Source organism: Chiloscyllium plagiosum, chromosome 19 (assembly GCF_004010195.1).
Source record: "Chiloscyllium plagiosum isolate BGI_BamShark_2017 chromosome 19, ASM401019v2, whole genome shotgun sequence".
Classification (NCBI taxonomy): Eukaryota; Metazoa; Chordata; class Chondrichthyes; order Orectolobiformes; family Hemiscylliidae; genus Chiloscyllium; species Chiloscyllium plagiosum.
The window spans coordinates 63,873,344-63,891,236 of NC_057728.1; the positions used below are offsets into that span (position 1 = coordinate 63,873,344).

Sequence of the window (17,893 nt, forward strand, 5' to 3'; positions counted from 1 at the left end):
CACTCCCCCTCCCCCACCCCCTGACAGTGCTCCCCACTCCCCCTCCCCCACCCCGTTACAGTGCTCCGAACTGCCCTCGCAGCCTCTTACGGTGCATGACTGACTGGAGGGCTAAGCTACTCAATGCTGTCGGTGGTAAGATGGACCTATATGTTTCTGAGTGACTTTCAGACACTTTTACTCTAGGAATTTAAAGAATAACGCCAGTGGGAATTGGCAGAGCTGTAGGACATAGATGTTAGTGACTGGGCCAAAATATATACCCGTCTCTAGTTGCCCCTTGAGAGGGTTGGGGTGAGCTGCCTTCTTGAACCGGTGCAGTCCATGTGCTGTAGGTAAACCCACAATGCCCTTAAGGAGGGAATTCCAGGAATTTGACCCAGTGACACTAAGTGGTGATGATATATTTCCAAGTCAGGATGATGAGTGGCTTGGAGGGGAACTTGCAGGGGGTGGCAAAGAGTGTGGATTGGGGAGTTGCAGCGCCCCTCACAATGGGCCCAAATTCGGAGGAATGATCAATTGTTGTCTGGCAAAATACAGCAGCCTCAATCTCATCCGTTCTCCGCTGATCCTGGAGACTGAGGGGCCGAAGCATTTTTGGGGCAGCAATGGAGCACCTGATGTCAGGAGAAGAATGACTGGGCTGCTCTCTAGCTCAGAATCCAGACAGCTCACTGAAGATGCAACTCTAACGAAGGACACAAAAAGAAAATGAGGAAGATTAAAAGGCCCAAACACTGGCTGAACCTAATTGTGTTTGAGGACAAGTTGAGGGATGAAGCAATTCCCCATGGAAATGTGGATGGCTAACTGGAAAACTCTCTGGCCCAGTGGTATCACCCCTGTACTGTTAAGTTAGAGATCCAGATAATGTACTGGTGACCTGGGTTTGACTCCTGTCTCAGCAGATGGTGGAATTTGAATTTTATAAAAATCATGAAGATGGAAGTATTGACAATTGTTGAAAAAAGCCCATCTGGATCACTAATGCACTTTAGGGAAGGAAACTGCCATCCTTACCTGGCCTGGCCTACATGTGACTCCAGACCCAAAGGAATGTGGTTGACTCTTAACTGCCCTCTGCGTAATTAGGGATGGGCAATTAGTTCAGGTTCAGCCCGGGTCACCCACATCCCATGAATAAATAAACGGTTCAGTGACTGGATGAGCTAGATGGGCTGAGTGTCCTCAGTGACCACAGGCCACTCTGTGGGAAGGTCCATTTCCAAATGTAAGAACTGATGGGTGTTGTGCTGATACTGGATGAATATCTGCTCTGGTGTTCTGAGATTGCTGGCATTGGCATCATTGGGGTGTCACTTTATAACTACTGTATACGGAGAGAAAAAGGCAAGTAACATTTCTACCCCATTGAGAATCTCCTCTGGCATTTACTTTGATGCTGCCACTTGTTCCCTGTTACAAATGGAATAAAAGTTTGTATTTATATAGCACCTTTTGTAACCACTGGACATCTCAAAGTGATTTACAATCAATGAAACATATTTGTAGTGGCAGTCATTGTTGTAACAGAGATAGTCAGTGGGAGGGAGTGGGAGCCATTCTGTGCATAGCAACTTTCTCCAACGGCAACGTGACCTAAGACATCTGTTTTTGATTGGCACTGGGGGTGAATATTGGCCAGATCACTGGGCTATATGTTCCTGCTTGTCTTCAAAACAGTTCCATGGGCTCCTCCTCCATCCACCTGAGAGTAGAGGCAGGGCCTCAGTGTAATATCTCTCCGAAAGGTGACACCTCTCTCAACACTGAGCAGCAGTCAGTGACCTGTATGGTCAGGCCCGGGAGTGAGCTGTCATACTCCAAGGGAGTGCAATATTCACTGAGCCACAGCTGACAGCTTGCTCTTTCTCCTCTGGTGTATCTCTCTCTTTTGTTACTTCATGCTCAGGACATGGCCATTGTTGGCAAGGCCGCCATTTATTGCTCATCCCTAGTTGCCCTGAATTCTCTGGAGCAGTGTCTTGCTAAGCCAGTTCAGAGGACAAGTAAGAATCAACAATGATGGCATCACATGGGATTACATATGGCACAAGAAGAGGCCATTTGGCCCAGCTAGTCTATGCTACTTCTTCTTCAACTCAGCCCATTCCCATCTTTCCTCATTTGAGTCTGCCATATAATTCTCTACCCCTTCTCCTTCATATACTTGTCTAATTACCATTTAAATACATTGATAGTATATATGACAAATATCCCTGTGGGTGGGAGTTCCATATTCTCACCTGTTTTTGGGTGAATATGTTTCTGCTGAATTCCCTGTTGGATTTCTTAGTGATTGTCTTAGTGATGGCCTTTAGTTAACCCTCCTCCCCACAAAGGGTACTATTCTCTTTGCATCCAGTCCATCAAAACCTTCCATCATGTAAAAGACCCCTGTTAGATCAGCCCTCTGTTAGATCAGATGAAAGTTAGAAATGCAGGTGCTGGAGATTAGAGTCAAGACTGTGTTGCTGGAAAAGCACAGCAGGTCAGGCAGCATCCAAGGAACAGGAGAATCAATGTTTCGGGCATAAGCCCTTCATCATTTTTCCCAAAATGTTGATTTTCCTAGATTAGATCACTCCTCCATTAGACCACCCCTCCATTAGATGATTCCTCCGTTAGATCACCCCTCTGTTAAATCACCCCTCCATTAGATCACCCCTCCATTAGATCACCCCTCCGTTAGATCACCCCTCCATAAGATCATTCCTCCATAAGATCACCCCTCCATTAGATCATCCGTCTGGTAGATCACCCCTCCATTAAATAACCCCTACGTTAGATTAACCATTACATTACATCATCAAAGTGTTTGCCCTGTGTCTTTTTCCACATTCATGGCCAGATCTGCTGAGCTTCTCCAGCACTCTCTGCTTTGTTTTCTCATTATTCATTATTAAATGCAGATTCTCTGGCCTTTATCTCATTGCTGGTTCTTGGATCTTGCTGTGCACAAATTGACTGCACCATGTAACCTACAACAGTGGAGGCAGTGTAAAATAATTAGGTTGTTGTGAAATGCTTTGGGGAAAAGTGAGGAAATGGAAGCTGCTCTACAAATGCAAGCCTGTTTTTGTCAATAAACAATTAGTGATAATTAGTAAGCATGCAACACATTCCCAATTTTCTTTATTGTTATTTTGAGATATGAGGATCACTGTCAAGGTTAGCATTTATTTCCTGGTGTTGGTTCCCCAGAGGTCATTGTGGAGTGTTAATACCTTGATAGGTTTGTTAAACCCTACAAGAGAGTGCGTAAAAGTCAGTAATGCATTCAGTCTCATTCCTAATATGTTAACAACTAAAAGAAAGCTCTCTGTAGCTGAGAATTGAATTGGAGCTGGGCTGTCTGTGTCTCCTATAGATGGTGTCAGTATCTGTCAGCTTCCAAAAATAAAGAGAAATTCAGAGTGCAGTATAAATGAGATACTGCCACCTCTCAACCTAGGGACATGGGCAGCATGATGGCTCAGTGGTTAGCACTGCTGCCTCACAGTGACAGGGACCTGGGTTCAATTCTACCCTGGGGGTAATATCTGTGTGGGGTTTGCATGTTTTCCGTGTGTCTGTGTGGATTTGATCTGGCTTCCACCCATAATCCAAAGATGTGCAGGTTAGATAGATTGACCATGCTTAATTGCCCAGGGTGTGTCTGGGTGGGATGCTCTTCAGAGAATTGGTACAGACAGACTTAATGGGCCGAATGGCCTGTAGGCAACCAGTTCCTGCAGAGAGGACAAAACAGGCAAGAAATAGAGGATGGAAATAAAGATGTTTTATTATTTGCCTACTTGGTTCTGAAGTAAATATTTAGTTTTGGATATTTTAATCAACTTATTCAGAGACCTCTGATGCAAATAGGACTTGAACCCAGGCCTCCTAGCTGAGAGGCAGGGACACTACCATTGCGTCAAAAGGGCCCCTAGACCACCATTTGTAACCAGGCTCTATTGGCATATTGTGAACACCTCTGGAACAGGTGAGATTTGAACCTAGGCCCTCTGGCTCAGAGGTGAGGACACTACCACTGCCAGAAAGAAAATTATTCCCTTCCAAATAGGGGTTGCCAACTTTCTAGGTTTGGATTAGAGTCTTGAGAATTTAAAGATTAATTGCTGGGACAACAAAACTCACAATTTTTTTTAAAAACTTGTATATTGTTTATACTTCTTTTGGGCACTTTCTTTCATCAATTATGAAGCAAGTGGATGGATAAACCAATGGATGATACTGGAATAGTGTAGGTTCGATGGGCTTCAGATTGGTTTCACAAGTCTGCGCAACATCATGGGCCAAAGGACCTGTCTTGGGATGTAATGTTCTGTGTTCCATGTCCTATGTTCAAATCAGAGAAAACGGTGTGAATAGGGGAAGCTGAAGCAAACACAGAAAATTCTGGAAGAAGTTCCCAAGGGAGGCTGTTTACTTTGCTCTCCCAATGGGAAGGTGGATGGGACATCCCAAAGAGCCAACTGAATGGGCATGAAGTGGGCACGGGGTGGTTCATGTGATGAAACCTCCAGGATCATGTCCAACCCAGAGTTAGCAACCGTTCGTCTAACCCATGTGAATGTTGGAATTTCCTGTGTAACTCCAATGCTCGCTTTGACCATTCCCTGTTTTCAAAACAGATGAAAAGCCTTCCGATACCGCACTGGCCAGGAAAGACTCGGGTATGTCTGCTTCTGAACTACTTGACACGGCACCTTCACTGCATTGTCAATGAACACATCGATGTATTCAAAATTTCTCAGTTATTTGATTCCCACCATTTCCTGTCCTTGAGCAGTGATATTGCTGTTAATGGAGGAAGGACAGATGTGGCAGAAGGGCTGCGTGTTGTGCTGGTGCTGACAGAGTCCCTCACTGAGACTTTAGTAAGACCTGGAAACCTGTCTGGGCGGGTGGAGAAGGTCTAGGTTAGGGTAAAGTTTCCGCGGTCCCACGCTACCATTGGTGAGTTTAACCTGAGAGGCCGCCACACCACGGGAGAGGGACAAGGCTGAGAAAATGGCGACTGTGGAGAAGGTTGATGAGGGCACGGGAGGGTGTTGTCCGTTGCTGTGTTGGAGTTCAGGATCCCAGGTTTCCAGCTCCTGACCCTACTTGGGATCCTGACCTCCAGTTTGTGAAGCCCTTATCCACAGCTCCCTGCTAACCCTTCCACCATCTCTCTTCCTGAAACATTTCGCAATGTGTCGTGAAGTGACAAACAAACAAATTGTATAACCTCGATGAAGAATCCCTTGCTTTGTTTTTGGGATAACCGAATGCATCGATATCTGTGTTGACAATTGCTGTATGATTGGTGTCGTGCGAACATCCAATATCTCATTCAGGGTGCTATAACATAACATGATATAGTCCTTTTTCAAACTCATTCCCTTCAACCACAATCCCATAAGTGTCACAGTCCATAACCAACATTACCCTGAATGCAACAACTTGAAATCATGTCCTATCCTAAAGCTAACCTGTGTTTAACACCGTGGTTTGAGGAGTTCAGAGTGAAGGAAACAGGCAGGACTATCTCTGCACTGAGTCCGTGAACAAAATTCTGACCTGTGCCTTTTGGTTTTGTTTTCCTGGATGGACAGTGTGGTCCTGTGGAGAAGCAGCTACTGAGGAACTTGCTAAACTTGATGATTCTACACGGTCAACCCTCTTCATTGAGAAACCTCAGAATGGGACCGTCACTGTCGGTGAGTTTCTGAGATCTCAGGTTTTCAATCAATAGTAAATAACTCTGGGAGAGGAACCGTGTACCACAATGGAATTGACAGAGAGAGAGACGCTGTCCAAAAGCAGACATTGTTTTGCTCTTACCAGATGTTGTGATCTTGTCATTTGTTGCAGTTACTTTATTAACCCTTTCAGCACTGTTCTGGGTATCCAAATTGTACGCTGTTCAACGGCCAAAGCCCTAGTAACACAATCCCTGAGCTTATCCAATTTTTTTCATCAAATTTCTGCATTTTTCTACTGAATGAGGAGCATGTTGAATACTTGACTTTTACTGTGATCAGTTACAATGTTAATTGTCCTGCAATTTCTCTCATGCCCTCAGATTTGCCCCATATCCCTAAATATCGTTATCTGCCAAAAATCTATCAATCTTTGTCTGTCTTGAAAATTCCAGATGACCTCCCCACCCCAGCATCCAGAGCCTTAAAAGGGAGAAAATTCTGGATTTCTGTGAAAATAATGCTTCCTTAAGTACAGTCCTTAGATGGTTTGGCTCTCATGTTATGATTAGCCCTTCCTGTTCCTTTTTTGCCCTTGCCCTAATGAATCATTGATGGCAGCACCCTCTCTGATTCTTTGCCCAAGTGTCCAATACTAGCCTGAGTCTAAGTAGCGAGATTCTGTATAAATATATTGAAGGGTTCCACAGTGAAAGTTGCCTCTCCCTTTATCAGAATCCATTCGTTGAACATAAACCAGGGGCAAAGATTCCTGGCCAATTGTCCCCTCTGTAAGACAGTGGCCATTGAAATCCCCTATAAACACAGACATTCAGTGCGATCATCAAACTGAGCTTAGAATGGAATGTCCTTTGTTGTCGGTGCTCAGCTGTTCACGGTGCTAATGAGTTCAGATGCTGAAGAGCACGTCATTGCCAATGAACTACTGACTTATACTACCATGGAGAAAGGTGGTTTTCCAAGCTTTCCTTTTTAATCATGCTGCTAATGCCCTTTTAAAGGTGAGGACATCACTTTTGTGGCAAAAATTGAAGCCAAGGACCTTTTGCGTAAGCCGAATTGCAAGTGGTTCAAGGGGAAATGGCTGGATCTTGCAAGCAAAGCAGGGAAGCACTTGCAGCTGAAGGAATCCTTTGACAGAATCACCAGGGTAAGCAACACCTACTCTTCTGCTAGCTTTTTTTTGTTAACCTCTCATCAAGCTCTTGCTCCCTGGTTCCAACTAGTGGAGCAAATGATCTAAAAGCACTGACCTGGAACTGCCAAAGGTACACTTCAGGTTTCGGTGTCTCTCATTGGATGGCAGGTGCTCCTGCTTAGTCAGTCGGTGATGTGGGAGCAAGTCCCACTGCAGAGTCATAGAGAGGGTGGACAGTGAGAGCTTTTTTCCTCAGATGGTGATGGCTAGCACAAGTGGACAGAGCTTTAAATTGAAGGGTGATAGATACAGGACAGATGTCAGAGGTAGTTTCTTTACTCAGAGAGTAGTAGGGGCATGGAACACACTGCCTGCAACAGTAGTACACTCACCAACTTTAAGGACATTTAAATGGATAGACAAATGGATGAAAATGGAATAGTGTAGATTAGATGGGCTTCAATTGGTTTCACAGGTTGGCACAACATCGAGGGCCGAAGGGCCTGTACTGCACTGTAATGTTCTATGTTCTATGTTCTGCATACAACACGGAAACAGACCTTTCGGTCCAACTCGTCCATGCCAACCAGATATCCTAACTTAATATAGTCCCATTTGCCAACACTTGGCCCATATTCCTCCAAACCCTTCCTATTCATGCACCCATCCAGGTGCCTTTTAAATGCTGTAATTGTACCAGTCTTCACCACTTCCTCTGGCAGCTCATTCCATAAAGAGCTTCAAAGTCTAGGCTGATATTCCCAATGTACATCAGGGGATTACTGGAATAGTGGGGGGTACTGTCCTTAATTGAGCTGTTAAACCAAGGCTCTCTCTCTATTTCTCTTTTACTCCATCTTCCTACACCTTCAACCCCATCTCCCACATACCTCATAGCCTTGACTTGGTTATGTTTGTTTCCTTTGCACTGAGTAGAGAGGGCAGATTCACTCCCATTGCACACTTTAGTTTACACCCTTTTCATGTCACTTTTTTTTATTTCAGAATAATTAACACCATCTTTGTCTTTTGCACTGGGTCCCTATACCAGCTGTTCCCTTCACCCCTCCTCCCCATTTATCAGAAGTATAAAAGAACCTATTTTCAAACCTCTTTCAAATTCTGAAGGGTCATACCAGACCCAAAAGTGTTAACTCTGTTTCTCTCTCCACAGATTCTGCAAGACCTGCTGAGTTTCTCCAGCTGGTTTGTTTCAGTTTTCCAGCATCCACTGTATTTTGCCAACAGTCTCCCTGTCCCCTTATTGGTGGCCTTAAAAGGTTCCATTATTTTGATGAAAGACAGGAGGGTGTTCGCTAATGTTCTCTCAATCTTTATCCTTCAACAAGCACGGCTAAAACAGTTACTTGGTCATCATCACTGTACAGTTCGTAAGATAGAGTCATAGAGATGTACAGCAGGGACACAGACCACTTTATCCAATTTGTTCATCTCAGTCAGATATTCAAAATTACTGTGATTCTGTTCGCCGAGCTGGAAGTTTTTGTTGCAAACATAAAATATGCTTGACCAAGATATTCAAAATTAATCTAGTCCCATTTGCCAGCAATTGGCCCATATCCCTCTGAACCCTTCCTATTCATATACCCATCCAGGTGCCTTTTAAATATTGTAATTGTACCAGCCTCCACCACTTCCTCTGGCAGCTCATTCCATACACACACCACCTTCTGCAGGAAAAAGTTGCCCCTTAGGTCCCTTTTAAACTTTCCCCTCTCACCCTAAACCTCTGTCCTCTAGTTCCGGATTCCCCCACTTCAGGGAAAAGACCTTGTCAATTTACCCTATCCAAGCCCCTCATGATTTTATAAACCTCTATTAAACCACCCCCTCAGTCTCCAGGAAAACAGCCTGAGTTTATTCAGCCTCTCCCTATAGCTCAAACCCTCAAACCCTGGCAACATCCTTGTAAATGTTTTCCAAATCCGTTCAAGTTTCACAACATACTTCCTATAGCAAGGAGACCAGAATTGAATGCAGTGTTCCAAAATGGCCTAACCAATGTCCTGTATAGCAGCAACATGACCTCCCAACTCCTGTACTCAATGCACCAACCAATAAAGGTAAGCATACCAAATTGTGCATGAACTGATAGTCATGTTTTGCAACAGCTGCTTCACATTCAAAAAATCCTTCCTGGGTAGAAGTATACCTCAGGATGTGGCACACAGCACTTTTTAAGCACAAACCCCTCTTTAGTGGAAAGGATTCTTCCCAACTCCTGTACTCAATGCACCGACCAATAAAGGTAAGCATACCAAATTGTGCATGAACTGATAGTCATGTTTTACAACAGCTGCTTCACATTCAAAAAATCCTTCCTGGGTAGAAGTATACCTCAGGATGTGGCACACAGCACTTTTTAAGCACAAGCCCCTCTTTAGTGGAAAGGATTCTGGCAACAATTGGTTAATTGAGTTCTAATTAAACTGGGGTGTGGGAGCGAACATTTCAGGTTCAGAGACCTGACTTATATTCCTTCTGGAGGGAGGCTGAGCTCCAACCTGAACACAGTTTTAAAATGTCTCTCTTTCTCATTCAGCAAGTTGTGGTGGTCACTGCATGTGGTTTCCAAACCTAATTGCCCTTAAACTGAAAGTCTTGCTCAGCCATTTCAAAGAGTCAATCGCATTGCAAGTCTGAAGTTGGGTTGGGAAGATGGCTGCAGTGTGGGCTGGGATCTGTGGGGGACAGGTGATTGCAGAGGGGAGACAGATGAGGAGAGGGCCCATAGCTCCTGGACCCCCCCTGCGCCACTCCCCCCTCTCAAGTGTTGAGATTTCTTGGCCCCATTACCCTTCAAATCCCTGGCTTCTGATCCCTCATTCTGTCAACATCACTCCCCCTGTGCCTCCACCCATGGCTCCCATCCTCACTGAAACCCCCAGTTCGAAACCTCACACGTGCTCAGTTATGTTTCTGATGTCACAAGTAATGTTGATGTGATTGGTCAAGCATATTTTATGTAAACCCCTGCTGACTGTGTCTGAATTGTTTCACCATTCAGTTCAATAACTTAACTCCTTCACTGTTTTCCAAGTGCTCAGCTATTGAATCTTTTATAATAACAGTAGCATCCTCCTCTTATCGAGGTCAGGCTGACTGTTGTATAACTCCCAGCTCTCTCTCTGCCTCTCTTTTTAAATAGAAGAGTTACCATCCTGGAGGGTTACCGACCCTCCAGGATCTCCAAGGGGATTGTGCAACTTGACTTTCAGATTGCGGAGTGCCTGGGTTTGTTGTGCACATAGGTGGACACGAGGTGTTGTCATAAAACTTCACTGAAATCTCCCCTGCGTTATAAGCCACACCTCAACATTACATTTCTAGAGCTAGGTGTCATGATGTGATGGTGGCAGATTATCAGAATACACCAGCTGGAGAGGATCGATCAGAGCATCCTGCCTACCTTAACCACCTCCCCATCCCTCTCCTCTCGCAATCTGCCACCAATTGTCGGCATGGTAACTGATGTGATCCAGCAATGATGTTCATCGTCCTGCTCTCTCCGAGGATGGTCCATCTGTGTTGTGGCAATGATGGCCTTTATCTCAGAGCCTCTGCTGGGCCTTCAACAGCACTTGACCTTGCTGGTTTGCTGACCAAGCCATCCGCAGCAAGATTCCCAGGGAACCTCCTGAGATGGAAAAGGAAAGGGAAAGTCGCCATAGTCCCAAAGAACCATCATGGCTGATCTCTCTTTCTTAGCTCATTGGGCACGGCGAGTAAATGCGTGATTGGATGACTCACTCCTTCTCTCCCTCCAATGGAATTTGGACTGGAATCTAAACGGGATGGACCAGATTCTGCCAAATTTCCAGATCCCATTCTACCCTCACACCCCAACCTCGTTCCCCAGCCAAGCCTGGCACTCATAATGTAACCAAGTGGGTGGGTGGGTGCCAGGGAATAATGAGACTATGTCACCTCAGTGACGGCCAAAGTGAAATTGTAGATCATCTTCCAGTCTGGTCCATGCAGTTGCCTCAAGCCCTGTGGGAATCCAAGGATTCTAATTGTGTTTCATACTTGTACAGCACAGTATTCAAGAGGTCGTACCTTTAGCTATTTACAGCACTTCTCTATTTTCCAAATAATCTCCAGCCTGGCTCATGTTGTTGTGTATTATTCTCAGCTGTTGATGTGACAGACCATAAAAGGGCCTTGGGAATTATTTTACCAAGGGACAAATTGCAGACATACTGGACTATTTATAAATGAGCTCTGGTTCTGGTATCATTGACCAGTTCTTTTCCACGCACATTGTATAATATGTTCCCATTTTCATCTTGTAAACTCTATTCTTTTTTAAACAAAATCTTGATTTGTTTCACCAAACCTCCTCACCGGTTAAATCTTTCAACATAGGAGCAGAAACGTGCCTTTCAGTCATACCAGCCTGTTTCACCATTCAGTTCAATAACTTAACTCCACACCGGTATCATCTCCTCGAGTTCTTATAGCACAGAGAAAGACCCTTCGGCCCATTGTGCCTGTGCCAGTCATCAATCACCATTTGGATCCATTTTCCAGCATTTGGCCCAATGCTGTGTGCTGTGATGTTTCAAGTGATTATCTCTGTTCTTCTTCCTTGTCTGAGGGTTTCTGCCTCAGTGTTACCTGCCTGAAGTCTTTCGACTTCAGTAATCTGTTCCAATGATTTCTCCAATTTTCCCTTAAAAGGTGCAATGACCTCTGTTATGGTCACTGTTTCCTAGGTTATCTTTTACCCTGACATCAGATATTGAATCTGGCTCATTACATGTCACCAGACCCAAGACAGCCAGACCCCTAGTTGGACTCACAATATCTTGTCTCAGGAAACTGTCTTGAATACTTTCTATAAATTCTTCATCATGCCTACCTTCACTAATCTGACTATTTCAATCTCCATGAAGATTAAAGCCTCCCCATGATTAATGTATAACATTTATTACATGTCCTCACTATCCCCGGGTTTATTCTCAGTTCCACTGTATTGACATTGTTAGAGGAACCTATAGAAAGCTCCCACCAGCATCTCTTTCCCTCTTTATTTCTTACCTCTACCCATCTGGATTCTATACCTTCCAATCCATGATCATTTCTAGCTATTGTACTGATTCCATCCTGTAGTGACAAAGTTACCCCACCTTCCTTTCCTTCCTGCTAGCCTGCCTTTCAAAATGTCACATGCTCCTGAATATTTAGTTCCCATCTTTGATCTCATCGTAACCATGTTTGTGTAATGGCTATAAGATCATACCCGTTAATGAGTATTTGAGCTGTTAGTTTATTTATTTTGTTTTCAATACCACATACATTCGGTGAAGAGCCATTAAAATTTTTTTTTTAGAATTAGAATCCCTACAGTGTGGAAACAGGCCCTTCAGCCCAACAAGTCCAAACCGACCCCCTGAAGAGTAACCCATCCAGATCCATTCCCCTATATTTACCCCTGAATAATGCATCTAACCTACACACCTCTGAACACTATGGGCAATTTAGCATGGCTGTCTTATGAACTATTTATTCGCCACTGACCCTAATGACTGCTGCTTTTCTACGTTTGTCACTCTCCCTTTCCCACTCTGGGTATTGTTACCATAATAGTTGTTATGATGGGAGTCAAAACTGGTTTCTGGATTAACAGTCAAGAGTGTGGTGCTGGAAAAGCACAGCAGGTCAGGCAGCATCCAAGGAACAGGAGAGTCGATGTTTTGGGTAAAAGCCCTTCACCGTTCCTGATGAAGGGCTCGAAACGTCGATTCTCCTGCTCCTCAGACACTGCCTGACCTGCTCTGCTTTTCCAGCAACACACTCTCAACTTTAATCTCCAGCATCTGCAATCCTCACTTTTGCCTCTCTGGCTTAACAGATCAGTGCTAATACCACGAGACCTTTGCCTCCCCATAAGTGTTTTGGGGAAATGAGTTCAAGTTCCACTGTGATGAAATTTGAACTCAGTGCAAAGTCTGCACTTAGAAGCTAGTGTAATGGTGCCCATTGTTGCAAAAACCCATCTGGTTCACTAATACTCTTTAGGGAAGGAAACTGCCATCTTTATCTGGTCTAGCCTACATGTGACTCCAGACCCACAATGTGGTTGACTCTTCACTGTCCTCTGGGTAATTAGATTAGATTAGATTACATGACAGTGTGGAAACAGGCCCTTCGGCCCAACAAGTCCACACCGACCCGCCGAAGCGCAACCCACCCATACCCCTACATTTACTCCTTACCTAACACTACGGGCAATTTGTGAGGCAGAGACCCGGGTTCAATTCCCACCTGAGGCAGGATGGGTAATAAATGCTGGCCTAGCCAGCATCACCTGTATCCCATGAATGAGTTAAGAAAACTTCCCCTCCCAGTTTAAATGATAACCATCCCACCTCTAAACAATGTTGATGTATCTCTAACTAAAACGTACAGTCAAAGAAATTGTAAAAACTATAATTTTCAGTATCCTTATGATCTTAATTTTCCTAATTTCTACAGGACACAGAACAATTCTAAAGAGTTCACAACCCAGAATCTTGAGTACCTCATTTACCATGGAGCTGGACTTAGTTCCTGTAAAACTCTGCTGTCATTTCTCATAAGTCATTCTCATCGTTTGAAATATTTCTTTTGTTTTTGCAGATTCACACGTTTGAGATGCACATTATCAAAGCGAAGGAGAATTATGCTGGAAACTATCGCTGTGAAGTGACCTGGAAAGACAAATTTGACAGCTGTACCTTTGACTTAGAAGTAATAGGTGAGAGGTTTCTGTTTACTCCTGGGTTTTCTGTTCAATGAGTTTTCAGTGGTTTTTATGTTCAAATTATCTCAGGCATCAATATATTCAGAGTGCAAAGACATCTTTTTGACACATGAGAGGTTTTCAAACAACTAAGAGGCATTATTTTTAAAGACGATGCAGTGTGTTGTCAACAGCGTGGGTTCAATTCCCACACCATGAGGTTACCATGAAGAACTTCCCTTCTTAACTTCTCCCCTCGCCTGAGGTGTGGTGACCCTCAGGTTAAACCATCCCCAGTCATCTCTCGCTAATGAAGCAGCGGCCCGTAGTTCGTTAGGTCTCTGGTGACTTTACCTTCCAAGCTATATCAGCTCAAAGGATTGCAGGTGCTTATCCGTTGGTGAGTGACAATTTAGCACAGAGCTGTCCACAGACCTTTATACTGTTTCAAAAACTAGTTCAGCTGAGGGGTCACTGCCCACAGAGCTGTCTCCACCGCCACCCCCCCCAGGGATTAATGTTTTCTTCAGACAGGGGCTACAGGCATTGCTGGTAGGCCAGTATTTATCACCTGTCTGTAGTTTTGCTTGGATACAACTGAATGACTTGCTCAGTCATTTCAGAGAGTAGTTAAGAGTCAACCATATTGCTGTGGGTCTGGAGTCACATGTAGGCCAGATCAGGTAAAGTTGGCAGATTTTCTTCCCTAAAGGACATTAGTGAACCAGATGTTTTCAATTTAACAACAATTGGCAATGGTTTCATCATGAGGTTTTTAATTCCAGATTTTAAAAAAAATCTAACCTCAAGTTCTATCAGTTGCTGTGTTAGGATTCAGACCCCCAGTCCCCAGAAAGTTACCTGTGTCTCTGAATTAATGGGAGAAAGTGAGGACTGCAGATGCTGGAGATCAGAATCAAAACGTGTGGCGCTTGAAAAGCACAGCAGGTCAGGCAGCATCCGAGGAGCAGGAGAGTCAATGCTTCTGGCGTAATGCCCTTCATCAGGAATGTGTCAACGCTCCTGCTCCTCAGACGCTGCCTGACCTGCTGTGCTTTTCCAGCGCCACACTTTCCATCTAATACATTATACGGAAACAAGGATGAACTTAAGCATATTTAGGTATGCATCATCATTTAAATTATGCAAAAACAAAATGAGTATAAGCTGTTTAGCCAATAACATGGTTTCTCCTTGGGTTATAGAGTCATTGAATCATACGCCACAGAAACAGATCCTTCAATTTCAACCAGTCCATGCCGACCACATCTCCCAAACTAAATTAGTCCAACTTGCCTGCATTTGGCCGATATCCCTCTAAACCTTTCTTATTTACGTATCTGAAAAATGGGTTTTAAATGTTGTAACTGTACCTGTTTGGCAGTTCATTCAATACACGAACCACCCTGTGTGAAACAGTTGCCCCTCAGGACCCTCTTAAATCTTTCTCCTCCTGCCTTAAAAATATATCCCCTAGTTTTGAACACCTGACCCTAGAGGAAAATACCCTGTTCACCTTATCTTTTCCCCCTCATGATTTTATAAACCTCTGCAGGAACACCCACCAACCTCCTACATTCCAGTGAGAAAAGTCCCAGTCTATTCAGCCTATTTTCATAACCCTCCCTTCCTGGCAACAAGCTGGTAAATCTTTACTGAACCCTCTATTCTTTCTGTATCAGGGTGACCAGAACTGTGCACAGTAGTCCATAGGTGGCCTTACCAACACTCTCTACAACCACAATATGATGTTCCAACTCCGATACTCAATGATCTGAGCAATGAAGACAACCATGCCAAATGCCTTCTTCACTACCCTATCTACATGTATACCTGTCAAGAGATTTTCAATGATCTATGTATTTGAATCCCTAGGTCTCTCTGTTGGACAACACTCCTCAGGGTCCTACTATCAAGTGTATAAGTCCTGCCCTGGTTTGCCTTACCAAAATGTAACACCTCACATTTATCTAAATTAAACTCCATCTGCCACTCCTTTCCCCATTGTTCAGTTGATCAAAATCCCTTCGTAATCTTAGATAATGGTGCGGCATGGTGGCACAGTGGTTAGCACTGCTGCCTCACAGCGCCAGAGACCTGGGTTCAATTTCCACCTCAGGCAACTGTCTGTGTGGAGTTTGCACTTTCTCCCCGTGTCTGTGTGGGTTTCCTCCCACAGTACAAAGATGTGCAGGTTAGGTGAATTGGCCATGCTAAATTGCCTATAGTGTTAGTTGTAGGGGAATGGGTCTGGGTGGGTTGCTCTTCGGAGGGTCGGTGTGGGCTGAAGGGCCTGTTTCCACACTGTAAATAATCTAATCTAATAACCTTCCTCATTGTCAACTACACCACCAATTTTGGTGTCATTCACAAGCTTATTTACCATACTTCCTATATTCTCATCCAAATCATTTATAGAAATGACAAACGACATTCAGAACAGAGAAATCACATGTTTGATGAAATGAGGTTATGTTAAGGTCCCTGTGCAAATGCACAAGCAGAAGCCTGAGCATTGTAAATGCATTCATTTACGAAATCCCTGTGACTTTTTAACGTCTGGTTTGAATTCTCTTTGCAGAGGCCCCAGAAGTTCAGCAGATTGATATCCGTTCTGCCTTTAAACGCAGGTAACTACAGTCCAACCTCAGTATCACTGCTCCTTACTCGTTAACATACGTTCACAGCACATATCTGTCTGCAGCAATGCATCAAGGAAACTCTTTGGACCCATTTTATTTGTTTTCCAATTTGTCACACCCCCTCTTCTTGCCCCATATCTAAGCAATGTTATTTCTGTCCTTTTCTGAGATTTAAAAAAAAAATTAACACCCATGGGATGTGGGTGTCACTAGCCAGGACAACATTTATTGCCCATCCCTAACTACCCAGAATGTGTGGGTCTGGAGTCACATGTAGGCCAGACCAGGTAAGGACAGCAGTTTCACTCCTTAAAGAGCATGAGTGAACCAGATTGGTATTTTCCTGACAACCATTTTGTGGTTACAATTCCAAACTTTTAACGATTCAAATTCCACTATCAGCCATGGTGGGATTTGAACCCTGGTCCCCAGATCATTAGCTGGGTCTCTGAATTAATAGTTTAGTTCTAACGTCATCACCTCCCCTCAAATACCCAGCACAGAAACAGGACACATAACCCAGCTTGCTTTGGGCTGGCTTTTCAGCTCAACACAAGCCCTCTCCCATTTCATCTCACTCTATCAATATCCATTGTGTTTCTCCCACAAACTTTTATCCACCTTTTACTTAAACGCACCTGTACTATTTGCCTCCACCAATGCGACAAGCCCCATATACAGTATCTTTTATTAAGTATTTCACCAATACCCTTTTGAAAATTCTGACTCAATCTATTGTGGGTTCCATATCACAACCACTCACTGTGTTTAAAACAAAATCTGCTCATATTAAAGCAAAGTGCTGAGCAGGTCCTAAAATATAATCTGAAAATGCTGAAGAAACTCCGCAGTTGTGTGGAGAGAGAAACAGAGTTTGTGTTTGCAGTCCTGCATGACACAGACTCACGTTAATTCTGTTTCTCTCTTCACAGACGCTGCTGAGTTTCTCCAGCATTTTCTGTTTTTGTTTTGGCGCATGTCATCTCTGGTTCTTCTGCCATGCATCATCAACCTTTAGTTCCCGATCAGCACTAAACTCTCTCCTTCTTTACTACGTCATCTATAGACATTGCTGTACTTTCAGTCTTGTGCGTGAACAGAGCCTCCACAGAAGTCACCGCAGGTTCAAACCAAAATTATACGTTGTGTTTCTGTGTGAATTATTTTAAGAGAGTTGTTAACTGGAGACTCGAAAGGCAAAACTAACCTGTGGTTTCTGAGTCTGGTAAATTTTGTCTTGTGATAGACTGGCACAGATGGTAAGTGAACGGGTTGCTGAGCATTACTGAGGTAAACAAGTCTCTGTGCTGAAGCTTCTTCACGTCATATCCAAAAACAAAAGGGAGAAATGACAACAGTTCCTTGTCCTGGATCTTGTACAAACACTTTGGAACAGAAGGAAACCATCCAATCCCTCAGGCCTGATCCATCAGACCCGAGATGATCTGGAGCTCAACTCCACTTCGCCACCTTTGTTCCGTTTGGTTCCAGAGGAGTTTGGAAGGATAGGCATTGCTGCCCCTTGGTTGGGAAATCTAGAACATGGGGCCATTGCCTCAGAATAAGAAGTCATTCATTTGAGTGAGGAGACAGTCCTTTCCTCAGAGAGTTCTGAACGTTTGGAAATCTCTGCTCCAGAGGGTTGTCAGCA

General features: G+C 44.0%; 1 protein-coding gene across 10 annotated transcripts in view; it reads left to right on the forward strand.

The window, feature by feature from the left end:
* The window catches only part of mybpc1 (myosin binding protein C1), a 153,211-nt gene that overhangs the window by 62,298 nt on the left and 73,020 nt on the right, over window positions 1–17,893 (forward strand). For 8 of the 10 annotated variants that reach the window (XM_043708735.1, XM_043708732.1, XM_043708734.1 and 5 more), the window contains 5 exons: window positions 4,641–4,682; window positions 5,607–5,711; window positions 6,716–6,864; window positions 13,498–13,615; window positions 16,182–16,230. In XM_043708735.1, coding sequence (XP_043564670.1) covers window positions 4,641–4,682; window positions 5,607–5,711; window positions 6,716–6,864; window positions 13,498–13,615; window positions 16,182–16,230 — 463 coding nt within the window. The remainder of the gene's footprint in view (window positions 1–4,640; window positions 4,683–5,606; window positions 5,712–6,715; window positions 6,865–13,497; window positions 13,616–16,181; window positions 16,231–17,893) is intronic. The other 2 variants (XM_043708741.1, XM_043708742.1) reach the window with 1 other exon arrangement.